This window comes from Schistocerca gregaria, unplaced genomic scaffold, assembly GCF_023897955.1.
Source record: "Schistocerca gregaria isolate iqSchGreg1 unplaced genomic scaffold, iqSchGreg1.2 ptg000180l, whole genome shotgun sequence".
NCBI lineage: Eukaryota > Metazoa > Arthropoda > Insecta > Orthoptera > Acrididae > Schistocerca > Schistocerca gregaria.
The window spans coordinates 5,668,024-5,687,748 of NW_026061730.1; the positions used below are offsets into that span (position 1 = coordinate 5,668,024).

The 19,725-nt window shown below is 38.5% G+C and overlaps 1 protein-coding gene across 23 annotated transcripts in view; it reads right to left on the reverse strand.

Annotated features, from left to right (window-relative positions):
* Positions 1-19,725, reverse strand: part of LOC126302904 (zinc finger protein 493-like) — a 129,618-nt gene that overhangs the window by 94,549 nt on the left and 15,344 nt on the right. For 21 of the 23 annotated variants that reach the window (XM_049991779.1, XM_049991781.1, XM_049991775.1 and 18 more), the window contains 2 exons: positions 17,724-17,786; positions 10,009-10,089 (listed from right to left, as the gene is read on the reverse strand). In XM_049991779.1, the coding sequence (XP_049847736.1) occupies positions 10,009-10,089; positions 17,724-17,786 (144 nt within the window). Of the gene's footprint in view, positions 1-6,414; positions 6,677-10,008; positions 10,090-17,723; positions 17,787-19,725 lie in introns of those variants that run through there. The other 2 variants (XM_049991782.1, XM_049991776.1) reach the window with 2 other exon arrangements.

Below are 19,725 nucleotides of genomic sequence, written 5' to 3' on the forward strand. Positions count from 1 at the left end.
AGCATTCTTCTGAAGCACCACAGTTCAAAAGCTTCTATTCTCTTCTTGTCCAAACTATTTATTGTCCATGTTTCACTTCCATACATGGCTACACTCCATACAAATACTTTCAGAAATGACTTCCTGACATTAAATCTATATTCGATGTTAACAAATTTCTCTTCTTCAGAAACGCTTTCCTTGCCATTGCCAGTCTACATTTTATATCCTCTCTACTGCGACCATCATCAGTTATTTTACTTCCTAAATAGCAAAACTCATTTACTGCTTCAAGTGTCTCATTTCGTAATCTAATTCCCTCAGCATCATCCGATTTAATTTGACTACATTCCATTATCCTCGTTTTGCTTTTGTTGATGTTCATCTTATATCCTCTTTTCAAGACACTGTCCATTCCGTTCAACTGCTCTTCCAAGTCCTTTGCCGTCTCTAACAGAATTACGATGTCATTGGCGAACCTCAAAGTTTTTACTTCTTCTCCATGAATTTTAATACCTACTCCAAATTTTTCTTTTGTTTCCTTTACTGCTTGCTCAATATACAGATTGAATAACACCAGGGAGAGGCTGCAACCCTGTCTTACTCCCTTCTCAACCACTGCTTCCCTTTCATGTCCCTTGACTCTTATAACTGCCATCTGCTTTCTGTACAACTTGTAAATAGCCTTTCGCTCCCTGAAAATTCCCACTGACACCTTTAGAATTTCAAAGAGAGTATTCCAGTTAACATTGTCAAAACCTTCTTCTAAGTCACCAAATGATAGAAACATAGGTTTACCTTTCCTTAATCTTTCTTCTAAGATAAGTCGCAAGGTCAGTATTGCCTCAATTGTTCCAGTATTTCTACAGAATCCAAACTGATCTTCCCCGAGGTCAGCTTTAACTAGTTTTTCTATTCGTCTGTAAAGAATTCGTGTTAGTATTTTGCAGCTATGGGTTATTAAACTGATTGTTTGGCAATTTTCACATCTGTCAACACCTGCTTTCTTTGGGATTGGAACTATTACATTCTTCTTGAAGTCCGAGGGTATTTCGCCTGTGTCATACATCTTGCTCACCAGATGGTAGAGTTTTGTCAGGACTGGCTCTTCCAAGGCCGTCAGTAGTTCTATTGGAAAGTTGTCTACTTCCAAGGCCTTGTTTCGACAGGTCTTTCAGTGCTCTGTCAAACTCTTCACGCAGTATCGTATCTCCCATTTCATCTTCTTCTACATCCTCTTCCATTTCCATAATATTGTCCTCTAGAACATTGCCCCTGTATAGTCTCTCTATATACTCCTTCCACCTTTCTGCTTTCCCTTCTTTGGTTAGAACTGGGTTTCCATCTGAGCTCTTGATATTCATACAAGTGGTTCTCTTTTCTCCAAAGGTCTCTTTAATTTTCCTGTAGGCAGTATCTATCTTACCCCTAGTGAGATAAGCCTCTACATTCTTACATTTATCCTCTAGCCATCTCTGCTTAGCTATTTTGCACTTCCTGTCAATCTCATTTTTGAGATGTTTGTATTCCTTTTTGCCTGCTTCATTCACTGCATTTTTATATTTTCTCCTTTCATCAATTAAATTCAATATTTCTTCTGTTACCCAAGGATTTCTACTAGCCCTTGTCTTTTTACCTACTTGATCCTCTGCTGCCTTCACTACTTCATCCCTCAAAGCTACCCATTCTTCTTCTACTGTATTTCCTTCCCCCATTCCTGTCAATTGTTCCCTTATGCTCTCCCTGAAACTCTGTACAACCTCTGGTTCTTTCAGTTTATCCAGGTCCCATCTCCTTAAATTCCCAGCTTTTTGCAGTTTCTTCAGTTTTAATCTACAGTTCATAACCAATAGATTGTGGTCAGAGTCCACATCTGCCCCTGGAAATATCTTACAATTTAAAACCTGGTTCCTAAATCTCTGTCTTATCATTATATAATCTATCTGATACCTTTTAGTATCTCCAGGGTTCTTCCACGTATACAACCTTCTTTCATGGTTCTTAAACCAAGTGTTAGCTATGATTAAGTTGTGCTCTGTGCAAAATTCTTCCAGGCGGCTTCCTCTTTCATTTCTTAGCCCCAATCCATACTCACCTACTACGTTTCCTTCTCTCCCTTTTCCTACACTCGAATTCCAGTCACCTATGACTATTAAATTTTCGTCTCCCTTCACTATCTGAATAATTTCTTTTATTTCATCATACATTTCTTTGTCATCTGCTGAGCTAGATGGCATATAAACTTTTACTACTGTAGTAGGTGTGGGCTTTGTATCTATCTTTGCAACAATAATGCGTTCACTATGCCGTTTGTAGTAGCTTACCCGCATTCCTATTTTCCTATTCATTATTAAACCTACTCCTGCATTATCCCTATTTTATTTTGTGTTTATAACCATGTAGTCACCTGACCAGAAGCGTTGTTCCTCCTGCCACTGAACTCACTAAATCCCACTATATCTAACTTTAACCTATCCATTTCCCCTTTTAAAATTTCTAACCTACTAGCCCGATTAAGGGATCTGACATTCCATGCTCCGATTTGTAGAATGCCAGTTTTCTTTCTCCTGATAACGACATCCTCTTGAGTAGTCCCCACCTGGAGATCCGAATCGGGGACTATTTTACCTCTGGAATATTTTACCCAAGAGGACGCCATCATCATTTAATCATACAGTAAAGCTGCATGCCCTCAGGAAAAATTGTGGCCGTAGTTTCCCCTTGCTTTCAGCCATTCGCAGTACCAACACAGCAAGGCCGTTTTGGTTATTGTTACAAGGCCGGATCAGTCAATCATCCAGACTGTTGCCCCTGCAACTACTGAAAAGGCTACTGCCCCTCTTCAGGAACCACACGTTTGTCTGGCCTCTCAAGAGATACCCCTCCGTTGTGGTTGTACGTACAGTACGGCTATCTGTATTGCTGAAGCACGCAAGCCTCCCCACCAACGGCAAGGTCCATGGTTCATGGGGGTGGGGGGACGAACTCATGTATAAAGTGTAAAAACTGTAACTCCTAAACTTCACTCCACATTAAAGAATGATATTGACTGACAAACAAGTAAATGGAAAAAAATGGATTGATGTTGACAGGCAACAAAAATATGCAGAAGTTAATGGTAGCATCACTGACGTAGTGTCAGAAATTGATAAGGAAATTTTATATTTAATATTTCACTGCTTCATAAAAAACTCACAATCTGCTGAATTGGGGATATGCGCAAAATGGATTTCTCAAATCTGGAGATCTACAGACTGACTTTGTAGATAGTGTGTCTTTGATTAATGAAGACCAGAGTCAAAGTGCTCATTCATAACATGAATAAGTACAGGATTTGCAGGTTGTGCCTGGATGCTGCAGGAACAATTTATCATGCCATCATCACTAATGTGATCTAACACATGAAAAAGTTTCTGTTGCTGTGTTCTCATACAAGTAATACCTGATGTAAATAAGATGATCTCACATCTAAAAAAAATGACAATTCATTGAGATGGCTGTACTTCTATATTTGAAAAAAAGTACACATTATCCAGTTTGTGTTCAAAAGTATTTAAACTGGAAATGGACTGTTATGCGTGACATGGTAAAGTTGTCATGGATGCTATTTGTGGTACAATGAGGAGAGGAATGTGGAACCAGATGAAACACAGAAAATGGTATGCTGGCTGAGCTACAGATTTGTATAAATGGCACAAACTCTGATTCAAGTAAAAACCATGTTTTATGGTACTGGAAGATGGTTTCTGGACAACTGAGTGAGTGTAACTCGCATTCATGTCAAACGTTTTTGCTCGTATTCAAAACTATTATTATTTTTTACCTTAAGCTATCATAATATTGTTGTCACAACAACCCTGAAGCTTGAAAAAACCAAACATCTTCTTGTAACTAAGGATGCAACCCATCAAAGATGTGCTTGGCTTTCACAGGTGGAAAATGATTCTTGCGGGGATCAAATGCTGCAGACGAAGACACAATAGTAACAGATGCTGTCAAGAATGTGCATATTGATCTGATAAATCCTGGACTGTTTGTCATTGTAGAAATTCAAAATGAGAGAGGTATAAAACAATTTCTATGGCATCTCTGAAAATGCAGAACCTATGGTGATGTTTTTGAAACCCATACCAACGGCTACAATTTTTTCACAAAATACAAAAGTGACAGCACTTTTTGTCAGAACTGAACAAATTTGAACATTAATAAATTAACCAATGATCATTTAAAAAGCACCAGATATTACTTATGTCTTTAGAATTGGGACCTATGACTGTGTTGCAAGACGATTTTTTTTTTTTAAGAAGAAAATGTAATATAATGAAAAACCGAAAGACTCGTGTATTTAAATCGTATGATTTATGTATAGTTTTGGTTTTTTTGAGTATCAAAAATTGCATTATGAATAATGCTATTTGTGTGAGCTATGTATAGAATCTATGGTGTCCCAAATGACATTAGTTTTTTACTTTTATCTTCAAGATTTCAAGCCTAATTTAACATATTCCCTATGTATTTGGATTTTAAAGGAAGGGTGCAATTCAAATAATTTCTGATTTAAACATAATTTTAAGAAATTCTTTCAGAAGCTATCTTTAATTCCACATGGCCAATTGTGTGAACCCATTAACAAACATTTAGAAAAGGAACTGTTAATATAACAATGAATGAAACTCACTTTTCAAACATGTGATTGCCCAAGAGAAAACTTTGAGTCGCTCTTTCCTCAGCTGAATTGTACTTTCGAGTCAACTAACATTTAATGAGTAACTATACTGTTGTATTCCATTAAGAAATAATTGTATCTCTATCCACTGCAACTACCAGGCCTACTGATCATACAACAAAATCAAATTATTTCCAACATCAAATGGTGGATATTTAGCAGTTCAGTCATTTCTACAATGAAGTAAACAAATTTAGTTGATAACCTACAAAATATTTCAATGCACCCTATGGGATGTTCATTAAAATTATTTTAAGCGATACTTCACAACAAGAGTAATTAGCTATTATGTTGGTTAACTGTCACAACACAGCTGACCCAAACACTACTTCTCAAATACTATGAGAATCAATAGTGGACAGATTACATTAACCTCTCAACAGAGCCACATCATTTTACGACAAGAAATTAAGAATGTTCTGACATTTACTCAGCCATAACCTTACTTGTAGATCAGAATTGTTTTGAGAAAATATTAAATCCTTTATAAACTTGACTACTAAAGGCAATATGATTCATCACTGAAGACTTAGCACACATCCACTGAGTTAGCTGTGTTGCAAAAGATATGTACAATACCAATCCGTGTTTGCAACATCTGTATTCAGACTCTGGGCTTAACAGACCACGTTTTGTTTGGAACATTATACATACTGGTTAGACAGTGATGAAAGAAAACACAGTTTACCAATAAAATGAAAAAAGGTAAGGCATATGTACCCATTTCGAGCAATTATTTGGTTGGTATATGGTTCATGGCATATTTACTTAATTTTAATATATAACAGATACAAATAAGAGACTAAAATAATCAACAAAATGTTCTCCTTCACTATTTACAGCAGTCCCCCAATGCTGGGATGACTTTTTCATTCTGTAACTGTACAAGTCACATAGAAGTGGAGAAAACTTATTGGCATCACATTAAAGCGTTAATCTTCCTTTACTCGGGAAAACTACAAGTGTTGTCATGTTAAATGAATTACACTTACAAGAACTGAATCTTAGCTTAGCAACAATAAACTGGGTAATAGTGATAAATGATACCTTGGGAGGAAATCAGAATACAGAATGGGGAACAATACATATGATGCCCCACAGGACTGACCTACATAAATGTTGTGCTAAAGCCATTGGAGATGCCTTCAAAATCTGCAACGCTTGCCGATAATTAGTACACTGATAATGGCCAAACACATTCATACTAGAAAAAGCCAGGAGAATAATGGAACATGCTTGCAACTGGTTTACAGGCAACAGCACAAAAATTCAACCTTTAAACTTACATAAACATACATCATGCAATTCCAAACAAATTCAAATGACTTACAGATACAAGGAGTTATCAATGACAGACACTGGATGAGGTTCCAAGAGCTAAGTTCTCAGGCATTCAGGTCGATAATAAATTAAGGATTCACCAACATGACAATGTGATAACCAAAAAGCTCATCTCTCTCTGCCCTGCAATTAATGAATGTTCCTCCAGAGTGTCCACATGCAGAAATGCTTCCCAGCACGCTTTCTCTCAGTCCTAGCCTATAGGATAATATGGCAGCAATGAACAAATTAGTATTTATCCTGTACAAGCTTGTAGTAGGAATGTGATGTGAACACTTCGCATCTACATATCACTATGGAACTCCCTATTGCCTTTCACATTAAATAATATTAATATTTTATTTATTTCTATTTGGCTTTCCCAGAAGATAATTCCAAAAAGAAGTGAACACTTCTAAAGATGCCATTGAAATTTCCTGTAAGTGAGTAATGCTGAGGGGATCAACTTTTCAATTTTACCAATTTGTGGACCCCATTTCAATTGAAATCCAAGCAGACACCAAGGAATCGGATGCAGTATGTTTCATTTAGTGTGTGACCAGTAGTGTCTATTTCTTCTAGTAGCAGGCCATTTCTGATTGCTTTTCCATCTTATAAAATGAGTCTTCAAGGGATGACTTGAACTGGTACCTGCAACATTAATAAGGGTAAAGTGCTGTGCAATATGGGGCAGGAAGTTTGTTGGTAGTGATCCGGAGTTATTACTAAACATAAGTAATGTGATGAACAGTTTGATGAGATTAGCACTGAACTGAATCTGAAGAGGAGCATATTCTGTAACTAATTGAAGAAAGTTGACAATGTTAGAAAACACATAGATGGCCAAAAAACCGAACAGATGGGAAATTATCAGAAATATAATTTTTCATACGGATGGTATACCACTGCATTGGAAGCAGCATTGATCAGCTAAAGGGTTTGCAGACCTGACCATGAAATTTGCTTCATCTCACAGTATTGTATCTTTTTTATTGGTGGGTGTTTGTGACAGGCTCCACCTATGTGTACCAATAACACTGGATGAACTATGATGCTACATGGTAACAGCATTGAGTTTCCTAAACTGACATGCTTGCAAATGTATCGATCAAGTCTATTGTCTGGATGCTTAAATGTCACACACACACACACACACACACACACACACACACACACACACACACACACAAAATGTGAGCAACATGAAAATTCTATGGTTCCTTTGGAAATAAAGGCTTTGCAGGCATATATAGAAATAAAAATCTGACCCCAATTCTGTGCCTTTGTAATAAATAAAGTTATAGTCTTGTGAAATCTGATGATTTTAAACATCCTTGAGGAATTTCTTATACAGGTATAACTTCTTTCAGTGAAATATGATGATCTTAATTTGTCTTGATGGGTTGCACCTATTATTGAATGTTTCACAATGTTTCTCAGAAAATTAAATTTGCTTGCAACACTGTAATCTCTGCCCTGGCTTGAGATATGGTGTGAATGTTATTCATTCATTCATTCTTTAATTTACACACTGCATTCCATAAATGAAGACATGGATGGATGTGGGATGAGCCACACTGCAAATTGTAAGGCAGAAGCTCCCGCAGGGATTTCTCTCTGTGAAGTGTAGTGACAACCAGCTGTTTGTGACTAGTGCCAATCTACTCACATGGCTAATTAAGGGAACTAGTAATAGATTATTTTGTATGTATGTATATGTACATTTACTACTATGAAAAATATCATTGTTGCTCCTACTACATTGGTCAGCTACTTATTTTACCTAGAATTTCCACATACATCTATACTCCGCTATCCACTTAATGGCACATCGCAAAGGGTATCCCATAACCCTGCTGGTGATATCCGTTCCCATTCCACTCACAAATATGAGTGAAAAAGACTGTATATGTGCCTCTCAATCAGCCCTGACTTCTCAAATTTCACCTTCATAGTCCTTATGTGCTGTGTATGTTGGCAACAACAAAATCGTTCACCAGTCAGCTTCAAATGGCAGTTCTCTAAATTTTCTCAATAGTGTTTCTAGAAAGAACATCACCTTCCCTCTGGGTATTCTCATTCGAGTTCCTGAAGGATCTCCATTACACTTGTGTTGTTTGAACCTACCAGTAACAGATGTAGCAGCCTGGCACTGAACTGCTTCTCCAACAAAGTATTAATTTGCTATCTTGCTAGCTTGCTCTAGCTTCTCATGCAATTACCTAATAAAATTCCCAATTCCACAATTACTACAGAATCTTGCTGGCCATATGCCAGCATCAAAATGGTCAGCCCTATTTTTCTGCATCATTATTAAGCTCTTGCATTTTATTCTTCCGAGACCACAAAGGTTGCATGTCCACTGCTGTCAGAGCTAAGATATTTACTGCACAACTGCATGTACTACTCAACATCACTGTTATGGTCTCACATCCTATTCATAGATATCTCAGGTGTCTACCACTGTTTAAGTTACGTATTTTCAAAGTAACAAGTGGGGTACAACATCAGTGATTTCAGTGCCTACCACATGACATGGTATTCCAGACCACACAATCAGCAACACATTGTTCTTCACACTTGCTATGGGAGCAGCACTCCATGCAGTGGACACTGTCCCTGAACCTCTGGCCCGGTGCCATGGAGACATCTTGTTTGACCTGTGATCTCTTGGGCTGCATATGAAGGCCAGTATGGCCTCTTGTATTTTCGTGGTAAGTGGTCACAAACTACAATCCAGCCACTTTGACAACTACAGCTATGCCCTAGGACACCCTACAGATCACTGTTTTAGCCAAACTCCTCATATGCACATCCCTGACTACTATGCGCAGCAGTCTCATTTCTGTAAAACCCTTCTTGTGGAACAACACTACTATTGTTTCACTTACTGTCCTGTCTACTTGTGATGCCAATGCATCCCTTTCATTTGTTTAAAATGGCATAACATGAGTTCCTGTGACATTTAAGTCTTGGCCTGTTAGCTGTGAATCAGTTACACTCCTTTATATACTCTCTGAGCTGTCCCTAGCAAGATAGTTTAGATCCTAGACCTGTATGCTTGTATAATCACCACACATTCCAGTGTCTGAAGAAGCTAACATTTCAGTGCCGGAAAAATCCTTTATAGCTTCAGAAAGTTTGTTTATGAACAATGAGATCAAGAGTGAGCCAGTACCTAACCTTCGCAAATGTGTGTCGAATGTTCCACAATATTTGTCTAATTTCATTCTTGTGACATGTTTATCAATGTGAGCTTCTTCTTCCCTTAGCAAGGTCATAAAGCATATTTAAAAAAATAATCTTACTTCTTCACATCTGCCAGGACTTGAATGGTGGGGCCATACATGGCTTCAGCTATGTACAATCATTCACTAAAAGCTATAAGAGTTTTTCTATTAATGAAAATTTTATAAGTAATAGAACAGGCACCACATTAGCTGCCACAATATGTACAGGTTGTGGCCAACATATCGGGGCTGATCTCGAACCCACAAATTTCATCTCTGTTTTTCAAATCCCAAAAAAAAAAATTTACGGCAAAGTCAAGAATAACTATGATTCACACAAAAGATAAGAACAGCCAGTGTTCTTTTGAATTCTATTTATCAGAAGTTGTTGAAAGTAGGAGTATCTCTCAAATCACCTACAATATTAGAACTTACACTTCATCTAAATGTGAATTTCGCGACCATCACAGACAACCATTATACAATGTAGTTGATAAGAATAAGGGCTACTGAGAACAGGATTATACCAGCCACTAGTCCACTTCCACTTCTACTTAAAACAGACAGAATGTAAGAGGTGATCTGAAAGTCAAGTGCAGGAGTACAAGACTACTCTACAATTACGAACAGCAACAAATTCCAGAAAACTGACTATCTGTGACAATTCCACTGCAATGCATCTTTTACTCTACACACTTAACAAAAGACTTACTACTTGAATACATGCAATACATCAGAGATGTAAATACTTACAGTATTCTCAGTTATATTTAATTCAGGATCCTCCTTGATAAAATCAGTGGACAAAGATATTCCCAATGGATCTTCAACAGACTGAAAGAAAAACACAATCTGTGAATTATAACTGCTTGCTGTCTTCTGTGTGAATATGACAGCTCTCAATATTCTTTTCTCATTAGTATCATCCAATACAATAGTATCAATTGGAAAGAGAGTGTGTCAGAATGCATCCAAATCAGTTCTATTGCCCCTGATTTTGTTATCAGCCATTGTGCAGTACTTATTTGGCATACTTTCACTTTCTGTTCCTGTTACATAATCCACTCTGGTTTTTGGCTGTTGGCTGAAGAGGCAATGAATATTTGTAAGTGAGGCAAGAGAACATCTTTTAATTTGTAGAGTCAAGCTGTGGATGAACTACTATCAGCTAAATTTGAGCAGAGTTTAAGACTCAAATCAGACCTTTCATTAGTTTTGTGACCTCCACTACATATTCTCTGGAAAATGGTAGTTTCAGAGATGTAATCTCTCATTCACAAAACTGTAATGCATAGATTCATGCAGTCTATTACACAATTGTCTTTTGTTTGTTTTGAATGGCCAGCAACTGCTTGTCTCAGAGGCTCAAACTGCTGTATGTAACACCAGCACAGCACAGTAAGGGATGCATAATTACCTACTGAAAGGTAAGCATATTTTATTCAAACCAGTAGAAAATACAAGGTATCGGTAGTCAATCACTTAATGCTCCCAGTATGCACTGTAGCCCCTTTCAGATACGTTGATGAAGGTGCACAATGAGTGAGTGTTGACCATAATGGCACAGTGAGAGGAGGAATATCACACTGGCTGAATGTTTGTCCCCATTGTTGTGGGTTGATCCCAGCAAGCAAAATTATACCATGTTGTGACAATTTTTTTTACCAACAAATGATCACAAACAGGGAATGCTGATATTACACATTCATGTCCACAACGCTGGACAAATGATTGGAGTAAGGAAAACATGTTCAGATTGTTGGAACAGAATGTGACGATACATCGACATATCAGAAAGAATGGACACCACATATATAATTAAGGTGATGTCAGCCAATGATCCTTTTAGTGTAGATGCACACCACACTATCTCTTATAGGAACCAGTGAGACACCATGTGTAAGGAGGATCACGAGCATGAGCACTGCATCAGTGGTGAGTAAGTTCAGAATTTGGGTATGACAGGAAGCATGCTAGAGTAGACCATGCAGATGTGATGACCACTGTGTCCAGATGGCATAGTCGTCACTGCAACTGCCCAGTCCACATGAGACTTGGGTTCAATTCCTGGTCCAGCACAAGTTTTCAACTCTCCCCATTGATGTAAATTAATGCCCACAGACAACTAATGTCTCTACTTCCTTTGTCCCTGAGTCATTGTGGCTGCAGGATCAAAATGCTGTCTGTCCCCTTGGACATGTCTAAAGGAACAGACAACACATGCATATTTACATGTTGAGATTAGATATGAATAAAAATTTATTTTGCAGTGATAGTGATTCCTTCCATTTATGTTTAACCAAAAATATGTAACTTTACCTTGGGCTAACTTTCAAGACCTTTAGTCAACAATCCCTGCTCCTTGAGTGTAGCATTATTGAGCAGCCAAATTCTGCCTGAAATAACACCCACAGCACTCAAAATCAATTAGCATGTATGCATTAGGTTACCGTTTTTTGAAACAAATGTGAAGCCTGTACATTATTTGACTGCTAACAATACCCTGATTTAATCACGGTTGTTTCAGAATCAAGTTACATATGAAGAGCTTATTTCAACAGTTGTACAAGTCCATTTTTGTTCATCTTGAGATACAGAGTCCTAAAGTAAAATGAGTGCTGAGAAATCTGCAGTTGAGATAACACAAATATATTCAAGCATATGGCTTCTTGCTAGACACTAAACTTTTTTTCTCTTTGGTTGGATCATTAATTTCAGAAGCATTATAGGCAGAAAAGTGGAGGTAATGGACTTTTACCACTATTGAAATAAGCTCTCCCTCTCCTTCTACCTCTCCCTCATTTTATGATTACATTCCTTCCATGCTTTTGTAGTAAAGAGGTGCAATCCCATATTTTAGTAACTTTAAAGTATATTCGTGGTCTGTTGCACAGATCTTAATTCTTTTGAATGAAAAGCTACACAGTGCAATAATGCATTAGCCTCCACTGGTGAAACATCAGAACAATAGCAAGCTACATATATAGCTTTCTCTGTGTGTTTTACTGTTAATTCTTGATTAGTAGTAATAGAATGAATATAATGTGTGCACACTGTGTGCAGATGAAGGAGCTAGCCTCAGTTCACCAACAGCTGAAGATGCATTTTGCCACATTCAGCAGCATTCAGGCTGCTGCCTGTTGTAGTAGTGGGGCCCGATAACCTGGCTCATCACATAGGATGCTTAAGGTGCCACCTATTTTGCCTACTGCCTCTGTTGTCAAGACACCTTGTGGTGTACCCAATGTGGCTGAGTTGTCCTCACCAAATGGTGAGGGATGGGTCCTAACAGTTAGTGCTGTTTGAGGCAGAGAGTGACGTGGAGGCTGCCTCACCCATTGACCCTGTGAGTGGGCTGGTAGGTGTTCATTCATTCAGACAGGCCCAAGTGGAGAGAAGTTTTCTAGTTAATCAGGACCTCCAACGTCAAACGCATTATGGAGCTCCTTAGGGAAATGGCATCCAGGACTGGAAATGAATCCTATGCGTGCTGAATATGTCTGCCATGGAGCCTCATCTGAGATGTGGAAAATGTCCTGCCTGTGGCTATGAAACACACAGGGTGTGGCTGTCTACAGGTTGTGACTGATGTTGGTGCCAATGATACCCACCGTTTGGGTTCTGAGGCCACCTTCAGTTTATATTCAGAGGTAGCACAAATGGCAAAGAGCCCCTGTGTCACACACGAGTGCATGCAGCACACACAGTTTGTATCAGCATTCCAGAATTGATTCAAGTCCTTTGGTTTGGCGTGAGTGGAGGGTCTCAACCAAAGGCTTCATTGATTCTCTGATGGCCCAAACTGCAGACTGCTGGAAATGCATTATGAGGTGGAGAATTGTAGAAATACTTCATGGGTCAGTGGTGCACTACACAAAGCAAGCATTTTTAGGCTAGGCAGTTGTTTGTGGTCCTCTGATGAATGCACGCTAGTCAGACTGCGTACAAAGTAAAGACCGTATTACCATTAACATGTTAACAGTAAATTCTTGGTGTATTTGTAGTTCCTGAATGTAATGCCCTCCAAGAAAGTTGTCATGTTCAAAATACTCTTGGACCAAAGCTGGCTGAAACATTGAGCAGAAACCCTTGAAATATTTAGCAAGCCATGGAATGTACACGAAGAGACAGATGACACACCTGTGGGATGGTAGAGTCAGAAGAGTGGAGGGGAGACGAAGGGCAAGAATGAATATGGGTGAAATTTGTGCAATAAATGAAATCACATGGTATTGGTGGTAACCCCCAAACAGTAGTGAAAGTTGGATTCTCAGACTCAATAATATTCTTATATTGCCAACATATATAACTATATTTAAAATACTTTTTGCCACAAATAAGTAGGCAGTTATGCAAACATTCATTTTCATTCCATATGTTTTGTGGATTAGCTATGACTGTTGGACACCACCACAAGAGAAGGTACTTGTATAGTTTACAATGTGGTAATGGCAGGTACATCACACCTTTCCATTTGTACCATTCAGTTCTAATGTATCTTACTGTTTTCACGTAATTTAAGGCATAAAGTAATGACTAACTGCATAGCAGAAGTACTAAGTCATTGAAAGGCACATCAACTTTGCTAGCTTTCCCACAGATACTGCTACAGGACTATGGTCTCATTTTACAGGCTGACTACATTGTGGCACCACTGTGGAGAAGCAGACTAAACAGTTTCACATGACCAGTAATTATGGGATCCATTTCCATTCTTGCAGATGAATTGATTTTTTTTCCTAGAGCCATCATACAGGATCACAAAATCATTCAAGAAGATTTTTGCACCAATTAGGTATGTCTCTAGTTTTGCACATATTTCCTGTGACTTTTCTTACAAACTGGAATGACCTTTGCCTGTTTCTATACATGTGCAAACCACTGTTCCATAAATGAACAATTCGGATGGCAGAAAGGTGTCAGTTCAGCACCGTTTTTTGTGTAACTGAATCTGCTAACTACACTTTATGGTCATGTGACCTCTGGTGTGTTCATCATCTCCTTTTGGAGTGCATTCCATATGGAATTATAAGGATTATGGCGCTGGACTTTGCTGCTAAATACTTCTGCCTTTTTCTAGTACTTGGTGGCTCAATGGGTAATTGTGACACTACAAATCCAAAGGTCCCTGATCGTTGAACAGCAGGTACTTTGTAACTAGTTAGGTAAATCAGTTCAGATGTGGAAAGAGGGTAACAGCACATGGTAGCCAGTAGAACTGTGTGTAGTAGAGAACTCCGGTGTTTAAAACCTCCAGGCTGATGACAGCTTTACCTCTAGTTTATATTTATGTTTACCTTTCTGCCATGTATTCTCTTCATGACACAAGCAGATGACTGATCCTTGGCTCTGTCACATACACCAGTTAACAACTTATTAGCCTTACAAATGTGCTTTCCAAACTTATAAAGCTTGAGAATGCATTTCATGTGGAACCTGCAGCTTGATTATCTTCTTTCTGGCTGCTGTGCATGTACGTTTGCATTAAAACTGTGCAAGCCGCCAAACGGTGCATCGTGGATGGCATCTATTACCACAGCAACAACAATTACTACTGCTAGGCACTTCTATGGTCCCTTACAAATGAACCACAGTTTTCCAAATACAAAAAAAATTTGATCATTCCCCATCCTACTACCATCCTTATTTGCTTGTTACACTTCATATCACTTTGCAATGTTATGGTTCAAATGGCTCTGAGCACTAGGGGACTTAACTTCTGAGGTCATCAGTCCCCTAGAACTTAGAACTACATAAACCTAACTAATCCAAGGACATCACACACATCCATGCCCAAGGCAGGATTCAAATCTGCAACTGTAGCGGTGACACGGTTCCAGACTGTAGCACCTAGAACCGCTCAGCCATTCCGGCCGGCCCCTGCAATGTTATACCTAAACATTTTATTGACCAGACTGTCAATCTGTAGAGTACTGATGTTGTATACAACATTATGGGATTGTTTTTCGTACTCATCTCCAGTTACTTGAATATTTCTGCATCTGCCATTCATCACATCACATAAAAATTTTGTCCCAGTCATTTTGTATCCTTGTAGTCACTTAGTCATGATTCTTCCCCACACACAACGCCATTAGCAAACAGGCACAGAATGCTGCTCATCAGATTGTTTCATATATAGATATGGCACCCTTCTCTGTGGCACTACTGATGACTCTCTTGTCTCTGAAAAACAGTTGCTGCTGTGATCAAAGTACTGGCCTCTGTTACTTGAGAGGGCTTTGCACCATTCATATATCGAGGTACCTATTCCATACGCACATACCTCTATTTACAGGATGCAGTGGTGCACTGTTCAAATGCTTTCTGGAAATATAGGAATGTGGAATCTAGCCTGTTGCCCATCATCCATGGTTCACAGTATGTAATTTGATAGAAGACCAAAGTGAGTATTGCACAAAATCAATGCTGATTTGTGGATAAAAACTTTTCTGTCTTAAAGAAATTAATTATATTATAACTGAGGATATGTTCGGGAACTCTGGAGCAAATAATCATTATGATATTGTTCTGTAATTTTGCAGGTATATTCTTTTACCATTCTTATATACAGAAGCCACCTGAACTTTTTCCCAGCTGCCTGAGTCTTTGCACTAGGCGAGAGATTTGCAATAAATGCAAGCTAAGTATGAGGCCAATGCTGTAGAGTACTCTCTGGACAAATGATTTGTGATTCTGTTTGGACATGGCAACTATTATGTTTTCAACTCTTCCAGTTGCTTCTCTACTGCAGGGATCCTATTACTATGTTCCTCATACAGGAGTCTGTGTGACAGTAAAACAACAGTATGTTGGTATGATCCTCCTGCACAAACTTGATAACTAAATACAGAGAGGGGTTAGTGACAACCTTCTGCTTTCCTCGAAAGCCACACCAGACTGGTCAATGACTGCCTGGATAGAAGTCTTTGACCAGAAATGTCTCACGTTCTCTGTAAAATCTGTTGCTCATGTATGATGGTGGTAGTTGTATGCTTCACGCATAGACCTTTTTACAGACAGAATTTCCATTAGCACTTGCCTGTCACCAGTGTGCATACTTTTTTGAACTGAGTGTACAACAGTCTGTTTCCTCAGTGTTTCCGAATTCTGACATTAGACCACAGTGGGTCTTTCCTGTCTGTAATCCAGTTACTCGCCACATACTTATTCAGTATGTGATTTACAGTCCATTTAGTGTTTGTCCATCTTCCTCTATGTACATCATATTGGAAGTAAATGACATTTTCATTGTTTAAATGGGATGTTAACAACTACTTACCTGCTCTTTCTAGCAAATCTATTCACCTAGTCCTCTTAAAGGATTCATTAACTTCATTTACCACCCAGAATGAGATTTTCACTCTGCAGCGGAGTGTGTGCTGATATAAAACTTCCTGGCAGATTAAAACTGTGTGCTGGACCGAGACTCGAACTCAGGACTTTTGCCTTTCGTGGGCAAGTGCTCTACCATCTGAACTACCCAAGCACCACTCACGCCCCGTCCTCACAGCTTTACTTCTGCCAGTACTTTGTCTCCTACCTTAAAAGCTTTACAGAAGCTCTCCTGCGAACCTTGCAGAAGTAAAGCTGCGAGGACGGGGTGTGAGTCATGCTTGGGTACCTCAGATGGTAGAGTACTTGCCCGTGAAAGGCAAAGGTCCCGAGTCCAACTCTCAGTCCGGCACACAGTTTTAATCTGCCAGCAAGTTTCATTTACCACTGTTGCTGTGCTGGCATCATGATCACTAGCCCCTCTCTGTACTAATACTATCTGTAAGGACAAGCCTGTTTATAGTTGCATTATTTCAACTATTTCAATTTTGTGTGGGCTGTTAAACTAGCAGCTTATGACAGCTTTCAGAAAACTGTTCTAAAGTACTTCACAAGACTGCCTGTCCATACCACTTGCAATGTATGCACAGACATCTTAGTCTCTAATCAGTAGGTTAGAATCACCTACTTTTTCTGCACTACTTTGTGTAGATTTTTCTTGAATGATTCTGTAACTGTCACAGCAGTATCACATGGCGAATAAAAATATCCAATGCTGGAGTTCACATACACGGAACCATTAAGGGAACTACTCATTAAAACAGGAAATCATAGCTTGAGTCTTGGGACTTGGTACCAGTTTACATATAACTTCATCAATGCTATCTCATTTAATTTTTATTTGTACTTATAATCTAAAGAAGCAATTCTACAAACTCACAAGCTAAACTACTTCAGCTGCTCGAAGATAATGTTTAAATCCATATGGGTAAAGTGTAACAAAATATTCTATTTTACCGGTTTCTTCGTTTCCAATCTGGAGCATACTGTAACACTGTAACCCTTGTTATCTTTACCCTAAAGTAAAAACAGGACTGCTAAAGTGAATACACACATAACTGATTACCATCTCATTATTTTCACCGCAGCTCAACAGGATTACTTCCATGTAGTCATATAAATTCTAAAATTACCTCTTTATTCACACACTCCTCCAACTCTTCTTTTACATTCATGCTGCATGGATAATCTTGGGCCTGTGGCAGAAATAACAAACTGTAGTAAGTACTTTTAAGCAGTCACAGTCCTCCCATATTATATAAAATGTATCACACATTCAAACGCCAACCATCACAATATTTTTTAACTAAATAGTAGTTATTGTTAAGTGTTCTCTTTTGAGTTCAAAATTCTGAGTGATGAGTTCACTATGGTATACTTCAATGGGAGGCAGCAAAAAGTTCTAAGACTGATTAATGACAACACCTTTGAAAATGCATTATGATCCTTTATTTCAGCCTTCTCCCTATGCTATTGTTTTCAATCATATTTTCTAGCTTCATTATCTACATATGCATATAATGGTAGTGTAATGAAGTAAAATAATGCAGCTACTACCTGAAACAATGACTTAAATGTTGTTCATAAAATCGATGTTAAGTTACAATACAGTTTACACCAACTGTGTGGGGGAGCAGAAACTGGACTGTCAAGTGCCACATCACTCATACTACTTTTATGATCAGAATAATAAAATATCTAGAACAGTTGCATCAGAACCTTGTTGCACTGAATGCTTATTGATGATAAAATTATTAAACACGCACACCCTACGTTGGCACACTACTTAATACTATTCTAACTTCATGAATTCCTTTTGGTGGGACAAGCACGTTTCTAACAGAACGAAAAGAGAGAGTAGGCTACAGGCTACACCAGTCCTATTCTGTTGATCTGAACTATGGGTTTTGCTTGCTGATCTCAAAAGAAGACAAAGTTCTGGGAAGATTATTTATGGAACAGCACCAGCATATCAAGACTGAAAAACCCATAATGTCAAAGGCGGTGCTGGAATGAGAACAAATGAAACAGTGATAGCATAGGAAGAAAATCATTAAACTGATATTGGGATCTGTTGAGGATGTTAGATAATTAGCAGCCAAAGAATAATTTTTTATTGGAAATCATCTTACTGATAGAAACAAAGTAGACCACTTAACTTTCAGAAAGAGTATATTGACAAAATAATGAAGCAAAATGGTGTACGCAAAGAAGATGCCTTGAAGAGAGATGCTGGGCAAAAGATAGAAAGAATGCAGCAACATCTTATTAATTAATCTTTGTATTAATTAATATACTAGTACAAATAATGATTATTATGAATTTATTATTATTACTATCTGAGGCATGGCGGGCTACCTCTTCGAATTCCCATCCTGCACTTGATGATGTCACTTCTTTGGCTTTGAGCTCGGGGCGTCATGGGGCACGATAAGAGCCACATAGGGTACGTCGACAGTATTTGCCATTCAGCCACAATTGACAGAATGGAGTGACTAATAGCCTTTCAAAAGTTCTGTCAAGTTAATAATTGCAGGCACAGGTGTTAATGAAAGACAGTAAATTGGTGTAGTCTTGGCTATCTGGATTTGCTATTTGTCCTCTGTGGAAGTCACATTATGCAACAAGCTTTCTCATCTGAAAAACTGCCCGATTTCAGTTGTGTTGCATGATTTAATACCTTGTGGCATTGCCTTGGAAGGGGTTAGGGTAGTGTCTAGCAACTAGACAAGCTTGTTATTGCTATTCAATTCCCCATGTTCAGCAGTGGATTCGATGATTTGGTAATTCTGAATACTGTTTTAAATGTGACCATGTTTAGCCTTAGACCGAGTTTTTGATGAGAATCATCTGACGAGTCCATTGATCTACCCAACTATCGTGGCCGTGCAGTTGTATTAAGTGAGAATAACAGTGGAATTTAGATGCTCCTTAGTCTGCTCCAGTTTTCTACTGTTGTGGCACACTTTGATTGTTTTGGACTTGGAATCAGGGCATGGTTATCATGCTGTAGCTGTTAACATTGCCTCTGTATATCAGCCTCAGGGAAATCACCACTGCCAGCTACCAATAGGCTGCCTTCACTCAAGTTACGTAAATCACTATTCGAAAGTTGTACTAAAATTTTGTACATTT